The following is a 17,872-nucleotide window of genomic DNA, read 5'->3' on the forward strand; positions in this document are numbered from 1 at the left end:
GGGCCGCCCTGGAAACAGCGAAGGACTGGCCCACGGTGCCTCTGCCAGTGAAACCAGAGCTCAGGAGGGCCACAGGTGGCCTTCCCAAACTCTGTTTTTGCTGAGAGTAGGTTGCAGGAGGCCATCGCAGCCAAAAATGGATCCCGGGAGCCCGTTTTCACTGGCAGAGAGCTTGGGCCACCATAGGTGCCCCCAACACGAGTGATGTCGAGCTGGCCATGTTCACCCTGGCCACGCCCACCCCAAACCCCCCACCCCAAGGTCAAACAAAATCCTAATCTGGCCCTCAATTAAATCGAGTTTGACACCCCTGGATTAGGGGATGATCTGTCCCCGTCTACACACACACACAAACACAGCCAGCCGAGGGTTAAGAAAGTACTTGGCACACACACAGGTCGTTATCTCAAACTTGGCAGCAATATAAGCACCGTCTGCCAAGAGTTTTACTGCAACAGATAACATAAAATTACATACGCATTGCAAATAGTCCAGCAAAACAATATCCCTTCGGCAGCTTCAGACGTTGTTCAAGTGACTAGCCAGAGTTAGTTTTTGTTCGTCACAGATTTTTACCAGCCACCATCCTCTCTTATATAGTCTCTGGGGTGTGGTCCAGTGACTCAGCTATAATCCCTAGCACGCCTCCTTAACTGCTGCAACCGTTTATCACGCCTTTGTTGGCGTGCATCCAGGAACGACGGCTCTCCTTCCTTGCCCTCATCAGAGACACCTGGCTCCTGGCCAATCTCCCCTTCCTCGGCCGGCACCTGAGGCAGTGCCAGAGGGGAGGGGCCTGGAGAGGGTGGCCTGGCTGACTCCTCTCCCTCATGTTCGGAACCTTCTTCCTCCGATGAGATAGGCTCAGAGGGCGGGGCCACAACAGGGGAAACTTGGCTCAGTAGCAGTAACTGTGAGAGGGATCTTGGAGTCCTAGTGGACAATCACTTAAATATGAGCAGTGTGCGGCAGCTATCAAAAAAGCCAACACAATCCTAGACTGCATTTGCAGAGAGATAGGATTGCTTAATAATGCCTTGGTAAGACCACACTTGGAATACTGCATCCAGTTTTGCTTGCCACAATATAAAAAAGATATTGAGACTCTGGAAAGAATGCAGAGAAGAGCAACAGAAATGATTAGGGCACTGGAGCAGTGGTGGGTTGCCCCCGGTTCGCACCGGTTCTATAGAATCGGTAGCAAAGCCGGCGGGAGGCTCCGCCCACTGACCCCGATGTCACAAAAACGATTCTGTGCATGCACAGAAGAGTGCATGCACTTACGCGTGGCCCCAATGCGAACTGATAGTAAAGATAAGTAGAACCCATCCCTGGATTGGAGGCTAAAATATAATAAAGAGCCTCGGTGGTGCAGCAGACTAAGTGCTGTTAAGTGCTAGCACTTAGCTGCCAGCTGCCTGACATTAGTGCGAGTTCAAATCTCACCAGGCTCAAGGTTGACTCAGCCTTCCATCCTTTCGAGGTAGGTAAATTGAGGACCTAGATTGCGGGGGCAATAAGCCAGCTTTGTATAGAACAACACCGCTTAGGGGGGGCCAAAAACCCTAATAAGCAGGTATATACAAAAGTATGCAGGCTATTGCTATAATGCATTGTAAGCCACCCTGAGTCTATGGAGAAGGGCGGCATATAAATTGGACTAACAAATAAATAATAAATAAAGAACTCTTGCCGCAGGGCTTCAAAGGGCCGCCCTACAGCTGATCAGTGTTAAAAGAAAACAAATGACTAGACTGGTGCCTGCAAAAATAAATGGGTAGACCAGTGCCTCCAAAAACAAATGAGTAGACCACTGCCCGCAAAAATAAATGGGTAGACCAGTGCCTCCAAAAACAAATGAGCAGACCAGTGCCTGCAAAAATAAATGGGTAGACCAGTGCCTCCAAAAACAAATGAGTAGACTGGTGCCTGCAAAAATAAATGAGTAGACCAGTGCCTGCAAAAATAAATGGGTAGACCAGTGCCTCCAAAAACAAATGAGTAGACCGGTGCCTCCAAAAACAAATGAGTAGACCAGTGCCTGCAAAAATAAATGGGTAGACCAGTGCCTCCAAAAACAAATGAGTAGACCGGTGCCTGCAAAAATAAATGGGTAGACCAGTGCCTCCAAAAACAAATGAGTAGACCGGTGCCTGCAAAAATAAATGAGTAGACCGGTGCCTGCAAAAATAAATGGGTAGACCAGTGCCTCCAAAAACAAATGAGTAGACCGGTGCCTGCAAAAATAAATGGGTAGACCAGTGCCTCCAAAAACAAATGAGTAGACCGGTGCCTGCAAAAATAAATGAGTAGACCGGTGCCTGCAAAAATAAATGGGTAGACCAGTGCCTCCAAAAACAAATGAGCAGACCGGTGCCTCCAAAAACAAATGAGTAGACCAGTGCCTGCAAAAATAAATGGGTAGACCAGTGCCTCCAAAAACAAATGAGTAGACCAGTGCCTCCAAAAACAAATGAGTAGACCGGTGCCTGCAAAAATAAATGGGTAGACCAGTGCCTCCAAAAACAAATGAGTAGACCGGTGCCCTCAAAAATAAATGGGTAGACCAGTGCCTCCAAAAACAAATGAGTAGACCGGTGCCTGCAAAAATAAATGGGTAGACCAGTGCCTCCAAAAACAAATGAGTAAACTGGTACAGCTCTGCAAGCAGTTAAAGCCTGATAGACCAGTACCTCTGCTAAATCCTAAATAATTGTCACATGACCATGAAGCCACGCCCACAAAATAAGCCACGCCCACAGAATCAGTAGTAAAAAAACTTTAGAACCCACCCGTTACAGATACACAGAAAAAAAGAGTTAATGAAGCGAATAGATATTCAGATAGTTAAGAAAGTAAAATATTTAGGAATTCAATTAATGGCAAGATGTGTAACTATTAAAGAAGTTAATTATTATAAACTGATGCAACGAATTAAAACAGACCTGAAGAAATGGAAAAACCTGCAATTGTCGCTGACAGGAAAAATAGCTACTATAAAAATGAATATCCTGCGGAGTCTATTATATTTATTTCGAACAATTCCGATAAAGCTGGAAAAAAATTTTTTGGAAGAACTAAATAAAATAATATTAAGATATATTTGGCAAGGGAAATAAAAGCAAGAATAAGCTTGAAAATGTTGCAAGGCTTGAAAAATAGAGGTGGTTTTGGGTTGCCAGATTGGGAGTGGAATTATCAGGCGTCGGTAGTTACTTGGGTGAAAGAATTAATTGGTTTGTGGCACAAAAGACTGCTGACTTTGGAGGGACATGATCTTCAACTGAGTTGGCATGCTTCTTTATGGCATGAGAAAAACAAAATACATGGTTATTTCCAAAGCCATTGTATTAGAAATGCATTATTGTGTAAAATTGTGTGTGCCTTTAAAGAGAGACTGGACAATCATTCGTCTGAAATGGTACAGGCCAGTGATGGGGGGAGTGTGGGGAGGTTGCACGCCTGTGTGCCCACACCCATAATGCAATGCCCCCTGTGCTCTACTCCCCCCGCTTTTGGCATGCAACGGCAAAAAGGTTATTGGTGGGCCCAGAAGGCCTGTTTTTTGCCCTCCCCAAGCTCCAGAGGCTTTCTTGGAGCCTGGAGAGTGCAAAACAACCTTCCCCACATCCCCGGAGGCCCTCTGGAGGCCAGAAATGGCCCATTTCCTGACTTCCACTGGGCCCGGAAGGCCTGAAAATCAGCTGGCTGGCACGCATATACACACTGGAGCTGAGCTAGGGCAACGTTCGTGTGCCCACAGATATGGCCACCAGGCCCTTTGCATGAACCGGTCCGAACCGGCTGAATCCCACTCCCGTGTTTTGTGATTTTACCGTCCGGTGACATGCCTAGTGTTATGCACTCCAGAACCAATTTATAAACAGTCATAAAACTCTTACAGGTACAGTGGTACTTTGGTACTCAACTGCTTTGAAACTCATCGAATTTGGTACTTAACGCATTTTGACGTGGAAATGTTGTCTCAGTACTCATCGTTTGTTTGGTACTCAACACACAAGCTAGAATTTGTCAGTGTCGGCTGCCTTGTGACTCACTACATTATTCCTTATCGGAAAAATGATTTAGTACTCATCATTTTTGGTACTCATCCCATCTCCTGGAACCAATTTACGATGAGTACCAAGGTACCACTGTAAGTCTTAATTTCACTCTGCAGGTGTAAAAATAGAAACTCAGTGAAATCTCGGCTTGCAAACAAGCCACAGGGCTTAGTAAAGTTTAAGATAGAGTCAGTACAAATTCCACAAAGGTCGTAGTGTCCGAGCCTTCGTTTGTGTTCTTTCAAAGTCCTCCATCATCGTCCTCTGCTGCCTCTGGTCCTGGTCTCGCAACTAGTAGGCAAAAGACAAGAAAACTTTGCAGACTCCACAGGAGTCTTGAGCTCAGGAGGAAGGTAGACAAACAGGAGAAGACAACAGGAGAACAACTGAGCCAACCACCTGGAACTGAGGGCTGTTTTTATCAGCGAGATAGCAGTCAACTAACCACTTGTTCCTCATGGGACACATTTCCCTCCCCTTTTCGCCAAATATCTGAGTTAGCAAAGTAGATTCCAAAATAAGTGAAAAGAAAAACCTTGCAACAGGTTAATTTACATATGTTCCCCAACACTAAACACACCACACCACACAAACAAAACTGTTGCGGCCTATTGGCCGCCAGCCCCTCGAACAGCTGAATCAGATGAGGAGGAGAAGGCGTGGGAGTCAGGGTCAGCATCAAGGGAACCTGAGAGCTCCGAGGGAGAAGAGGGAATGGAGCTGGTGTTGTGACCTAAGCTTCCTGAGTCATTAAAACACCCGAGTAGTCCCAAAAACCGCTTTTATTGCAACAGCTGTGAATTACTTTCATTCACAGCTGAGTCCTTCAGGATAATCACCAACCTTTATCTCCCTTGACACGCTGCCAAAGACCTACTTGGCAAGGCCACACGGAGTCCAGAATCAAACAGAGATGCCGACTGGGAACAGAATTAACAACGCTGCTTTCCTGCAAAGGGCCCATGTGCCTTTGCTGCTCTTTTAAGCCTTATGGGAGGGGCCAATCATCTCCAGGCCTTGCTCTCAAGTCGTCCCTTTTGTTTTAACTGTTCTTGCCTTCTGGCAGCTCTGCACATGGGCTCCTCCTGTTCCTTTGCTTCTCTGATGTCTGACTCTGGAGGCTCTGGAGTCCGTGCATAACTCCCAGATGGCCCTGGCTCCATCTCTGCCTCCGACGCAGAGCCCTCATCCAAGCCTTCCCCAGACTCCAGAACTGGCCCATGTTCCTCCTCAGCCTCCTCACTGTCCGACTCCGCTGCCAGCTCCACAGGCTGCTGGCGAACCACAACAGCTGGCAGAGAGAGAGACAGAGACAGAGAGACAGAGGCAAAGCCTGGGCCGTCTGTCAGCCCTCAGATGGAGAGTCAACAGCCCCCAGGTCTGGAGGTGGCTGATGAGGAAGAGGAGGAACAGCTGGGTCCAGTGCCTGATGCACGGATGAGCAGAAGGCAGAGGAGAGGAGAGCAGTGGAAATCCATGGGCCAATCCTTGGGAAGGAAGAGCCACTGCTGCTAGCAAAGCCCCACCCTAGCTCTGGGGATAAAAGGCAGGGGGCGGAGATGAATAGATGTGGCAGACAACTATTATCTCCCTGCTGGATGGTCTTGTTAGCCTGAGGTAAAAGAGAAACATTTTGCCGGAGCTGCTATGCTTCTAATAAAGGAATCATTGCTTCAACTACAGATGGTTTGTCGTGTTTGGGGAGCTGCGTCAGAACAAAAACATACCCACAAGCCTTTCCAATACCAAACATTACTTTCATTCAGTTCAAAAGCAACAACATGAATTACCCATAGCTTTCCTACATATTTCAATTATCAAAACAAGGGGGAAAAAAGAATCTCGGGTCAGGAGAAAATACACTCCTTCTCTCCCACGTTCTCTTCTTCTCAGTCATACAATCTTTCACAGCCCTATTGAAGCATGCGGATCTTACTGGTCCCCCTTGCAATTCAGGGTTCTCTGGTCGTCACCCACCAGAGCTAGTAGAGATCTGGGGGCGTCTGGAATCCAGTTCGACACGCAGTTTTGAACAATAGGAAAATTTTACGACAAAGAGGTATCACTCACACAATAGAATTTCACAGGTTTTCACCAACCATGAAATGACTTAATTCATGCAACTGTTTGGCCCAAGACCCAAATTCCCTTTTCTACGTTCCAGGCCAAGCCACCAGCAAGACATCACCCTTTGGGCAAATGGCTCCATGCGCGGCTGTTTGGGGACTCAGCCCTCCAGGGGAGCTCTCATGACTCCTGGCTGCCTCACCAAAATTGTGGGAGAATTTGGTACCTTACCCAGTTCGCCCTCAGCCGGGTTGATAAAAAACACCAGGCCGCCGCATGAAATTGAGTTCTTTATTCCTCACACAAGAATGACGCAGGAAGCTGTTGGGTGGGAGGGCAACCAAGGTCCTTCCATCCAGGTTACCTACACTACAATGCGCCCCTCCTATAGAAGAACCAACCCCTTATACAGTCACTCATTTCCCTCCTCACGTCATTCCAGTTAAGGTCCAGGGGTCTTTTACGACTTGTGGACTTCAACTCCCAGAATTCTGGCAGAGGAATTCTGGGAGTTGAAGTTCACAAATCTTAAAATTGGAGACACCTGATGTAAGGAACTTCCTTCCTTGCCAGGGCCTTTAGGTTTTTCTGAGAATAATTATCTGAGAAGAATCCTTGGAATTATACCTTATCTACAGTAGCCTTAGAAGATATACTTTAACTCACTTTCCTGGCTAAACTACTTTTGAAGATTTATGGACACGGAAGTGTGAAAAAGTTTACAAATCTGAAAGTAAACCAGGAAACGTGGTTTGTGAGCCTTCATAAAAGTATAAATGCTCAAATAAGGTATTCTAGTACTATATCATAAAAATTATCCTAACAATGGAACGAGAGTGAACCAAGAGCTTCTTCAGGCATCGTCACATAGAGTCAGATTTCCTAGGTGTACTAGACAGGAAGCATGACCAGATAAGCTAAGTCCACATTATTGTAAGGCTACATTAACAGAACTTTGCAAGTCTGAAAGTACAATTCTCCTACAGTCCCCTTCACAGCCTAAGAAGCTACATCCCTTCCAAGTTTCTCACCCTGTCTATTATGCAACTCTGGGCTACAGGTTCTCTTATCTGACCCTTCCCTAGGCAGCATTTTTTCTCCCCTTCACTCAAGGTCTTTCACAGGCACTATTGCAGGTAATGCTAAAGGTATTGCATTAGCAGAGAGAAGACCTGGATTCTGATCTTGCTTCAGCCATGGAGCCCACTTCCTTGTTTTTCCCAGTGCAAGTTCTGAAGAGCAGAGCAACACGCTGTATTCAGGCTGACAAGGGGTCCCCTTAAGGCAATCTTGCTGTGGGTGGGGTGATCTGGTGGATCGCAGCCCCTCCCTCCTGGTAATCCCGACTACATTCCAACACAAGTAGAATACTAAAACATGATTGTTGCGCACTGCCTGGAATCACTTTCAATAAGGTGAGCGGCTAAATTTCTTTTTCTTTCTTTCTTTCTTTCTTTCTTTCTTTCTTTCTTTCTTTCTTTCTCTTTCTTTCTTTCTTTCTTTCTTGTCTCCTCTCTCTCTCTCTCATTCTCTCTCTTTCTAAGGCTAGGATACACACCTGAAACAAAAACTCCTTTGGATGAAGCTGGCTTACTATCTGCACCCCCACCCCTGCTCTTCCCTTCCACCCCTCCTCTTTCTTTCTTTTCTTTCTTTCTTTCTTTCTTTCTTTCTTTCTTTCTTTCTTTCTTTCTTTCTTCCTTCCTTCCTTCCTTCCTTCCTTCCTTCCTTTCTCTTTCTTTCTTCTCTCTCTCTCTCTCTCTCTCTCCCTTCCCCCTTCCCTCTCTCTTGCTAAGGCTCGGATACACACCTGAAACAAAAACTCCTTTGGGTGAAGCCGGCTTACTATCTGCACCCCCACCCCTGCTCTTCCCTTCCACCCCTCCTCTTTCTTTCTTTCTTTCTTTCTTTCTTTCTTTCTTTCTTTCTTTCTTTCTTTCTTTCTTTCTTTCTTTCCTTTCTTTCTTTCTCTTTCTTTCTCTTTCTTTCTTTCTTTCATACATACATACATACATACATACATACATACATACATACATACAATATTTTGTCAGAGTATATTCATCAACTGGAATAGGCCATGGTAACAAGGTCAGCCAATGAATAGGCATAGCAACTAAATCAGCCAATTAGGAGCTGAGACAGACTGGAGCCAGTCTGGAGACCAAACTAGTCTCTCTACTGTTCTCTGCGTGTGAACTTGTCTGCTGATCTGAACTGAAATGAAACTGATCTCTCCTGAAAGAACAACTGTTGGTATTGTAAATTTTCTTTATGTGTTATTATGAATATAAAGAAGTTAACGAATCCTGTTGAATCGGTTATCTGTTTTTTCTGGATTTAATTGTACAAGAAATTCTGATATATTTTGTTTCAGTACTAGAGATTTTATTTTTTTTTCCCTCTGATGAAAGAGATACGATCCTACAGCCTCGCACCCCCTACTTACCACTGGACGCAGTTCAAAACACCGGCTGGTGGCTGTAACAGAGAGATGAGAAAAATCAAGATCCAAGACAAAGTGAGATGTCTCCTTTAGTCAGATAATATATCGACGGGTTCACACACAAGCAACCACAAAGTCCTGGGCCTCTCCCTCATGTATTCCTCCTTTTTTAAAAAAAAAAAACATCAAGAGAGTTTCCTTTTGCCATCCGTCACCTCACAACATCTAGAACAAGGGTTCTCAACAGTGGAGGGATTCAAGTAATTTAACAACCGGTTCTCCGCCCTAATGATTTCTTCCAACAACCAGTGTGCCAAACTGCTCAGAAAGTTAACAACCGGTTCTCCCGAAGTGGTGCGAACTGGCTGAATCCCACCACTGGTTCTCAACCTTTTCTTCATCACGGACCCCTTTTAAATACCTTTTGTGCCCACAGGAAACCCCCCCCCCAAGACTTAACTCAAGATTCAAATCATAACATTTCTTCAAACCTTCGCAGGCCTCCTGTGATGATATCATGTCCCCCCGCCCAGGGGTCTGAGGACCACAGGTTGAGAACAAGTGATCTAGAACAGGGTTTTTCAAAATGTGTTCTGCGAGAACTTGATGGACATTTTTTTAAAAAATATGCACTCAAATCCTTAGTAGTTTTTCTACGATAAAGCAGGAAAGCAAAACTGGTGGCCCCTATCATTGCTCATGAAAATGCCTCAGACAAGGGTGATCTCCAGCATCAATCAATCAATCAATCAATCAATCAATCCATCCATCCATCCATCCATCCATCCATTGCCCTTTTGCTCGTCTTGACCCCGTCTCCCACCAACTCAGCCTGCCCCAGTGCTACTTCCCTCCCCTTTCCCCAAATGAGGTCTAATGGAAGGTTTCAGGGGGATTGTTAGGCACAGCCGACAATTTGTTTCATTTATTGTCACTTTTGCTAGAGCTTTGCCTCTTGATCAGGGTTGAAAGATAAATGAATAAAACATATTGTGGTTGATCAATGGAGTCTGACTTTTACTACAACATGTATGTTTCAGCTCAAATTCTCTGTGTGTGCGTGTCTCTCTCTTTCTCTGTGTGTCTTTCCCTGTTTCTCTCTTCCTCTTTCTTTCTTTCTTTGTTTCTCTTTCTCTGTTTTTTTCTTTCTCTTCCTGTTTCTCTCTCTGTGTGTGTTTCTCTCTTTCTTCATTTCTCTTTACCTGTTTCTCTCCTGTTTTTCTCTATTTCTCTTTTCTCTCTGTCTGTTTCTCTTTTTCTGTTTTTCTCTCCCTCTCTCCATTTCTCTCCCTTTCTCCCCGTTTCTCTCTCACACTGTTTTTCTCTCTCCCCGATTTCTTTCTCTCTGTCTTCCTGTTTCTCTCTGTGTTTTTCTCTCCCCCTTTCCCTGTTTCTCTGTGTTTTTCTCTCTGTTTCTCTTTTTCTCTCCCTGTTTCTTTCTCTCTCTCTATTCTCTCTCGTTTCTCTCTCTCTCCATTTCTTATCCCTCTCTTCGTTTCTGTTTCTTTCTCTCTCCATTTTTCTCTCTCTCCGTTTCTCTCTCTCTCCCCCCCCCCTTTCTCTCTCTCTCTCTGTGTCTGTGTTATTGTAAACTGCCCAGGGAGATTTGGCTACTGGGCAGATAACAAATTGTAATTTATAAATCAATAAATACACTGGTCTATAAAAAACTTTCTTCTATGTAACACGATCAGATATTTCCCATTGCAAAGGAAGCCATAAATTGCCACAACTTCATTTGGGCTGATCTGGATTGTTCCCCTTTCCACCCCAAAGGTGACAAACTGTAAAAAAATTACATTTCGTGGTCACTCACCCAAGATTTCTCTGCCCTTGGCTCCAAAACATTTGGCTGCAAGACAAAATCCAGAAATTAGAGGTTCCCACTTTAGAGACCCTTATTTCCCCCTCGGCCTTTGTTAGATGGGAAGTTCAGAGCCTCGGCGCTTCCTCAAGCAGCATCAAAAAGCCGTCGGACAGACTGGGAAGTCAGAAAACCATGCTCCTAAATCCATGGGTGCGAACCAGGGGTGAAATGCTCCCGGTTCGGACCGGATCACCCGATCCGGTAGTGATGGAGGTGGGTGGTTCGAAGAACCGGTAGCAAAAATCCACCCCCCATGCCCAGCTGCGCAATCATCAGAGGCTTTTTTCCTTTTAAATGCCTCTGACGATCCAAGCTGAGTTGCCCGATCAGAAGAGGCTTTTTAAAAAAGTGTCTGCCAATCAGGCAACTTAGCTTGGATCGCCAGAGGCATTTAAAAGAAAAAAAGCCTCTTTTTTTCTTTTAAATTAATGCCTCTGACGATCCAAGCTGAGTTGCCTGATCATCAGAGGCTTTTTTTCTTTTAAATGCCTCTGGCGATCCAAGCTGAGTTGCCTGATCGGCAGAGGCATTTAAAAGAAAAAAAGACTCTGATGATCAGGCAACTCAGCTGGGATCGTCAGAGCCTTTTGAAAGCATTTTTTTACAACCTCTTCGCCGAAGAGGTTGTAGAAAAAATGGTTTTAAAAGTTAAAAAAAAATTGGCCACGCCCACCCAGTCACATTACCCTCCCACCAAGCCACGCCCACAGAACCGGTAGTAACAAATTTTAGATTTCACCACTGGTGCAAACATATCATTGGCTGACCTTGATGGCTTTAAAGAAGCTAAGTAGGATCAATGCAGGTTAGTGCTTGGGTTTACCACTTTCAGCCTGCAGGCCTTGGATTTCTTGGTGGTCTCCCATCCCAGCACTAATCAAACCCAGCTCTGCTTTGTTTCTTAAAGCCTCCCAAGTTTGGCTTAATGATGCTACCAGTTAGGCAGAATTGCTACCAGCTGGCAAACTAAAACATCCAAGCTAAAAGCAAGTGGTATATAAATCAAAGTGCTATTGCTATTATGGCAATGTTTCTCAACTCTGGCAGCTTACATGGACTTCAATTTCCAGAATTCCCCAGCTAGAAGTCCACGTGTCTTCAAATGTCCAGGTTGAGAAACAATGGCTTAGGACTGCGATGGTGAACCTATGCACACGTGCCACAGGTGGCACACGGAGCCATGTCACCTGGCACGCCAGCCAGCTCCGGCCAGCTGATTTTCGGGCCTTCTGGGCCCACCAGAAGTAGGGAAACAGGCTGTTTCCTGCCTCTGGAGGGCCTCCAAGGGGATGGGGAAGGCTGTTTTCACCCTCCCCAGATGCATAGAGAGGATCTGGAGCCAGGTGAGAAAGAAAAATGGGCCTACCGGGCCATCACGTGCCAGGAGGGAGAGGGGGGTTGCGCACACATGCGCAGGGCGGGGCATATAGAATTATGGGTGTGGGCACACGCACGTGTGAAACCCCCCACCCCTTTTCTGGCACGCAATGGCAAAAAGGTTAGCCATCACTGGCTTAGGGTCTGTAGAGATTCTCAGTCATCCAGATCACAGTTGTCCCAAAGGTGCGTTTTTCAGGAGGCAACTGGACTTCCTTGTTTTTATTTTGAAGACGTTTCGCTGTCTGCAAGGAATATAAATCCTTCCATTCCCCACTAACCTGTCAGAGCTGAAGAAGCTTCTTGGATGAGAAGCAAAACGTCTTCAAAAGGAAAAAAACCAGAAAGTATAGTTGCCTCCTGAAAAAGCAACCATGACCTGGATGACTGAGAATTTCTATAGACTTTTAGCTATATAATTTGGGATGAAAACCAGTGGTGGGCTCCTCCCGGTTCTGCCCGGTTCCGCCGAGCCGGTAGCAATGACGATATAACATCACCGAACTGGTTCTGCCCCCTGCCCCACCCCTGCGTTATTTTTACCTTTTATTTGGCTACACTGGTCTATAAAAAAACTTTCTTCTATGTAACACGATCAGATATTTCCCATTGCAAAGGAAGCCATAAACTGCCGCAACTTCATTTGGGCTGATCTGGATTGTTCCCCTTTCCACCCCACAGGTGACAAATTGTATAAAAATTACATTTCGTGGTCACTCACCCAAGGTTTCTCTCCACGGGACTCCAAAACGTTTGGCTGCAAGACAAAATCCAGAAATTAGAGGTTCCCACTTTAGAGACCCTTATTTCCCCCTCGGCCTTTGGTAGATGGGAAGTTCAGCGCCTCGGCGCTTCCTCAAGCAGCATCAAAAAGCCGTCGGACAGACTGGGAAGTCGGAAAACCATGTCCGGAGAAGGGAATGGCCCCTAAATCCATGGGTGCGAACGTATCATTGGCTGACCTTGATGGCTTTAAAGAAGCTAAGCAGGATCAATGCAGGTTAGTGCTTGGGCTTACCACTTTCAGCCTGCAGGCCTTGGATTTCTTGGTGGTCTCCCATCCCAGCACTAATCAAACCCGGCTCTGCTTTGTTTCTTAAAGCCTCCCAAGTTTGGCTTAATGATGCTACCAGTTAGGCAGAATTGCTACCAGCTGGCAAACTAAAACATCCAATAAATACTTTCTTGTTTTTATTTTGAAGACGTTTCGCTGTCTGCAAGGAATATAAATCCTTCCATTCCCCACTAACCTGTCAGAGCTGAAGAAGCTTTTTGGATGAGAAGCAAAACGTCTTCAAAAGAAAAAAAACCCAGAAAGTACAGTTGCCTCCTGAAAAAGCAGCTTTGGGACAACCATGACCTGGATGACTGAGAATTTCTATAGACTTTTAGCTATACAATTTGTGATGAAGACCAGTGGTGGGTTCCTCCTGGTTCCGCCCGGTTCCGCCGAGCCGGTAGCAGTGATGATATGATGTCACCGAACCAGTTATGCCCCCTGCCCCCCACGTTATTTTTACCTTTTATTTGGTCCCACCCCCAATCTATTGCTGCCTCCTGAGTCCCAGCTGATCATCTAGAAGGAAAAAAACTGTTTAAATTCTTGCCGCTGGGCTTCAAAGGGCCGCCCTACAGCTGATCAGTGGTAAAAGTCGGTTTGGTGGTAGACCGGTGCCTCCAAAAACAAATGGGTAGACCAGTGCCTCCAAAAACAAATGGGTAGACCGGTGCCTCCAAAAACAAATGGGTAGACCGGTGCCTCCAAAAACAAATGGGTAGACCGGTGCCTCCAAAAACAAATGAGTAGACCGGTGCCTCCAAAAACAAATGAGTAGACCGGTGCCTCCAAAAACAAATGGGTAGACCAGTCCCTCCAAAAACAAATGAGTAGACCGGTGCCTCCAAAAACAAATGAGTAGACCAGTCCCTCCAAAAACAAATGGGTAGACCAGTCCCTCCAAAAACAAATGGGTAGACCAGTCCCTCCAAAAACAAATGGGTAGACCGGTGCCTCCAAAAACAAATGGGTAGACCGGTGCCTCCAAAAACAAATGGGTAGACCAGTCCCTCCAAAAACAAATGGGTAGACCAGTCCCTCCAAAAACAAATGGATAGACCAGTCCCTCCAAAAACAAATGAGTAGACCGGTGCCTCCAAAAACAAATGAGTAGACCGGTGCCTCCAAAAACAAATGGGTAGACCAGTCCCTCCAAAAACAAATGAGTAGACCGGTGCCTCCAAAAACAAATGGGTAGACCAGTCCCTCCAAAAACAAATGGGTAGACCGGTGCCTCCAAAAACAAATGGGTAGACCAGTCCCTCCAAAAACAAATGGGTAGACCGGTGCCTCCAAAAACAAATGAGTAGACCAGTCCCTCCAAAAACAAATGGGTAGACCGATGCCTCCAAAAACAAATGAGTAGACCGGTGCCTCCAAAAACAAATGGGTAGACCGGTGCCTCCAAAAACAAATGAGTAGACCGGTGCCTCCAAAAACAAATGGGTAGACCAGTCCCTCCAAAAACAAATGGGTAGACCGGTGCCTCCAAAAACAAATGAGTAGACCGGTGCCTCCAAAAACAAATGAGTAGACCAGTCCCTCCAAAAACAAATGGGTAGACCAGTCCCTCCAAAAACAAATGGGTAGACCGGTGCCTCCAAAAACAAATGAGTAGACCGGTGCCTCCAAAAACAAATGGGTAGACCGGTGCCTCCAAAAACAAATGAGTAGACCGATGCCTCCAAAAACAAATTGGTAGACCGGTACAGCTCTGCAAGCAGTTAAAAGCCTGGTATACCAGTACCTCTGCTAAATCCTAAAGAATTGTCACATGACCATCAAGCCACGCCCACAGAACTGCCAGTTAAAAAAATTTAGAACCCACCCCTGATGAAGACCCTTGGAATGGTGTGGGAGTAGGAATGGATTTTCAGAGGGGGAAAAATGCAGACTACAGGAACTCAGGTGACCCTGAGGACACAGATAAAACTCCAAGTGGCCTTAACAACTCTCTAGAAGAATGCAAATGACCAGCTGCCTGCTGTCCCATCATCCAGTTGGAGTTGAAGAAGCTTCTTGGAGGAGAAGCGAAACGTCTTCAAAAGAAAAAACAGGGAAGTCCAGTGGCCTCCTGAAAAAAGCACCTTTGGGACACTGATTTAAGGTACGACGTGGAGCAGCTCTCCGGGACCTTCAGGAGATCCGGAGGGTGGGTTCAGGGAGCTTGTAGGAAATACAGGTAGTCCTCGATTTACAACAATTTGTTTAGTGACCATTCAAAGTTACGACAGTACTGAAAAAAGGAACTTGTGACCGTTTTTCCACCGTTACAACCTTTGAAGCCTCCCCATGGTCACGTGATTTACATCCGGATGCCCGACAACTGGTTCATGTTTATGACCGTGTCTGTGTTCCCAGGGTCACGTGATCACCTTTTGTGACTTTCTGACACGCAAAGTCAGTGGGGAAGCAGGATTCCCTGAACAACCAGGTTACTAACTTGTCAACGGCCATAATTCACTTCACAGCTGTGGCAAGAAAGAGGGTGCAATGGGGCAAAACTCACTTAACAAATGTCTTGCTTACCAAGGCACAAGTTTGGGCTCAACTGTTGTAAATCAAGGACTAGTTGTACCTGGTTTTGGGGGCCTGGAAGTTGGCAGCCTACACTTTTTGTGAATGGTGGACCCCGTGCCAGTGGTGAAGTTCAAAAATTTTCCCTACCGGTTCTGTGGGCGTGGCTTGGTGGGGCGTGGCTTGGTGGTCATGTGACCGGGTGGGCGTGGCTTGGTGGTCTTGTGAACGGGTGGGCGTGGCTGCACAACAGACTCACACACCATATAAAAGCAGCTGGACTTCACACAAAATGGCCCCTGCAACAAGCAGGAACCTCACAGACAATCAGGCACAGCTGATTTTCTAACAGCTGATTGGTAGTAAAAAAATGCTAAAAAAAAAAAAAAAGTAAAAAAAAAAGTTCCAACATTGCCTGGCATAGCTAATTGTCGCACAGCTGATCTTCAGAACTGTTTTGTTTTGTTTTTTTTATTTTTTTAAGCATTTTTTTACTTTGATTTGGCCGAATAGGTAGTAAAAAACTGCTTTAAAAAGTAAAAAATAAGTTCCAACGATTGCGCGGCCCAGCTGATTGTCGTACTTCTTAAAGCATTTTTTTACTTTGATTTGGCCGAACAGGTAGTAAAAAAGTGCTTTAAAAAGTAAAAAATAAGTTCCAACGATTGCGCGGCACAGCTGATTGTCGTACTTCTTAAAGCATTTTTTTACTACCCGTTCAGGCAAACGGTAGTAATTATTACTACCGGTTCAGGCAAACCGGCCCAAACTGGTAGCATTTCACCCCTGCCCCATGCCCACCCAAGAGTTACTTACCAAAACAGAATATCACAAGAATGAAGGCCACAGCTGACACAACTCCAACAATGATCCACACTTTGTTGTCTGTTTTGGAGAAAAGGCAAAATGACTGGAGGAGCCCTGGGATTTCTCTTCCCTTGGAATGAACCAAGGGACAGTGCTCTAAAATTTCCTTAATAGTAGGCGCAGAACGTCTGATCCAGAGAGATGATGGATTTGCCCAGGATCAGCCCAACAGCCATCTTTCTGGGATGGTTTAAATTGGATGCCTGAACTGAGCAGGGGGTGGATTGGATGATCCCAAGGGACACTTCTAACTCAAGGATTTTGACATGCAGTCAAAACATGCTATAAGCCTTCCTCCCCTCCCCACACACTTGTTCCTTCTTCTGGCATCCCACAGGAGTCAAGTTTTACATACCACACTTCATACCAGGGTCACCGATCTTTCTTGCTCTACGGATCGACAGCAAAAGAGGCAGCGGCGGCGAGGGAGAACGGGATGGTCTTGCAACCTAGCTCCCATGCTTGCACAAATGAACCTTTGTGCACTCGCCTGCAGCTTGTGTGGCCCAGTTTCCAAACAGGCTGCGGCCCAGGACTGGTTTGTGATCCGGGCGTTAGAGAACCCTGCTCTGAAGTTTCTCCTCTTTCAGATGGCCTTAACCCACCAGCTCAGATTTACACAAAGATCTGGATGGTCGAACACACTGAACCTGGTCAAGGGTTCATTTGAACCTAAGGAAGGGTCTTTCGGGGCCTGGCGTGTTGAGTGAATTCAACCTGTGGCCAATTTAATAGCAATAGCGCTTAGTCTTGTATACCGCTTCATGGTGCTTTACAGCCCTCTCTAAGCGGTTTACAGAGCCAGCCTGTTGTCCCCAACAATCTGGGTCCTCACTTGACTGACCTCGGAAGGATGGAAGGCTGAGTCAACCTTGAGCCGGTGAGAATCGAACTGCCGAACTGCTGGCAGCCAGCAGTCAGCAGAAGTAGACTGCAATACCGCATTCTAACCACGGCGCCACCACGTCTCTTAATTTAAGGTCCACGCCATCAGGTGGTAAAGGAGGAAACTCCATCACCACGTTCATTATGTGATATGACCACTCAAGGGTCAAGTTTGCTCAGGTTCAACTGTATCTCACCCCACTTTCTCTCACCAGACTCCTCCCAGGCCACGATCAGAGGCTCCAACAGCCCAGCATGTTCCACGTAGCAGCGATAATGATTCCTCTTGTCCTCCGGGTCAACCTTGATGCTCAGCGAGGTATAGTAGGTCCCGTCTGAGTTTGGAAGAACACCTGACGAGGAGGTATTTTTGGTCCTGATTTCTCCATCCTCCCTCCAGGTGACATTCACCTCTTTGGGATAGAAACCGTAGACTTGGCAGACGAGGCCCTTGTACTGGATCGTGTGAGTTACTTCAACCACTGGGGGTTCTGTAGAGAACACAACTCCGGCATATTTTAACAGTGCACATGTGTAGCCTGGGGGACACTGTATCACAGGTTGAGCATTATTATTCTCACCCAGCTCCCCAAACACCACAAACCCTCTATGGCTAAATCAATGATTCCTTTATTAGGAGCGGCAGCAGCCCTAGCAAAAAAGTCTCTCTCTCTCTCTCACCGCAGGCTAACAAGTCTGTCTGGCAGGGAGATGAATAGTTGTCT

General features: G+C 46.1%; 1 protein-coding gene across 11 annotated transcripts in view; it reads right to left on the bottom strand.

Moving 5' to 3' along the window:
- Positions 1 to 401: 401 nt before the first annotated feature.
- Positions 402 to 17,872, bottom strand: part of LOC117659875 (major histocompatibility complex class I-related protein 1-like) — a 48,883-nt gene continuing 31,412 nt past the window's right edge. For 4 of the 11 annotated variants that reach the window (XM_087884580.1, XM_087884578.1, XM_087884579.1 and 1 more), the window contains 6 exons: positions 17,360 to 17,638; positions 16,212 to 16,280; positions 12,543 to 12,578; positions 10,394 to 10,429; positions 8,581 to 8,612; positions 402 to 4,355 (listed from right to left, as the gene is read on the bottom strand). In XM_087884580.1, the coding sequence (XP_087740706.1) occupies positions 4,254 to 4,355; positions 8,581 to 8,612; positions 10,394 to 10,429; positions 12,543 to 12,578; positions 16,212 to 16,280; positions 17,360 to 17,638 (554 nt within the window). In that variant the 3' untranslated portion in view covers positions 402 to 4,253. Of the gene's footprint in view, positions 4,356 to 8,298; positions 8,613 to 10,393; positions 10,430 to 12,542; positions 12,579 to 16,211; positions 16,281 to 17,344; positions 17,639 to 17,872 lie in introns of those variants that run through there. The other 7 variants (XM_087884576.1, XM_087884574.1, XM_087884575.1 and 4 more) reach the window with 3 other exon arrangements.

This window comes from Pantherophis guttatus, chromosome 2 (assembly GCF_059756535.1).
Source record: "Pantherophis guttatus breed Tessera chromosome 2, ASM5975653v1, whole genome shotgun sequence".
In the NCBI taxonomy this organism is placed as follows: Eukaryota; Metazoa; Chordata; class Lepidosauria; order Squamata; family Colubridae; genus Pantherophis; species Pantherophis guttatus.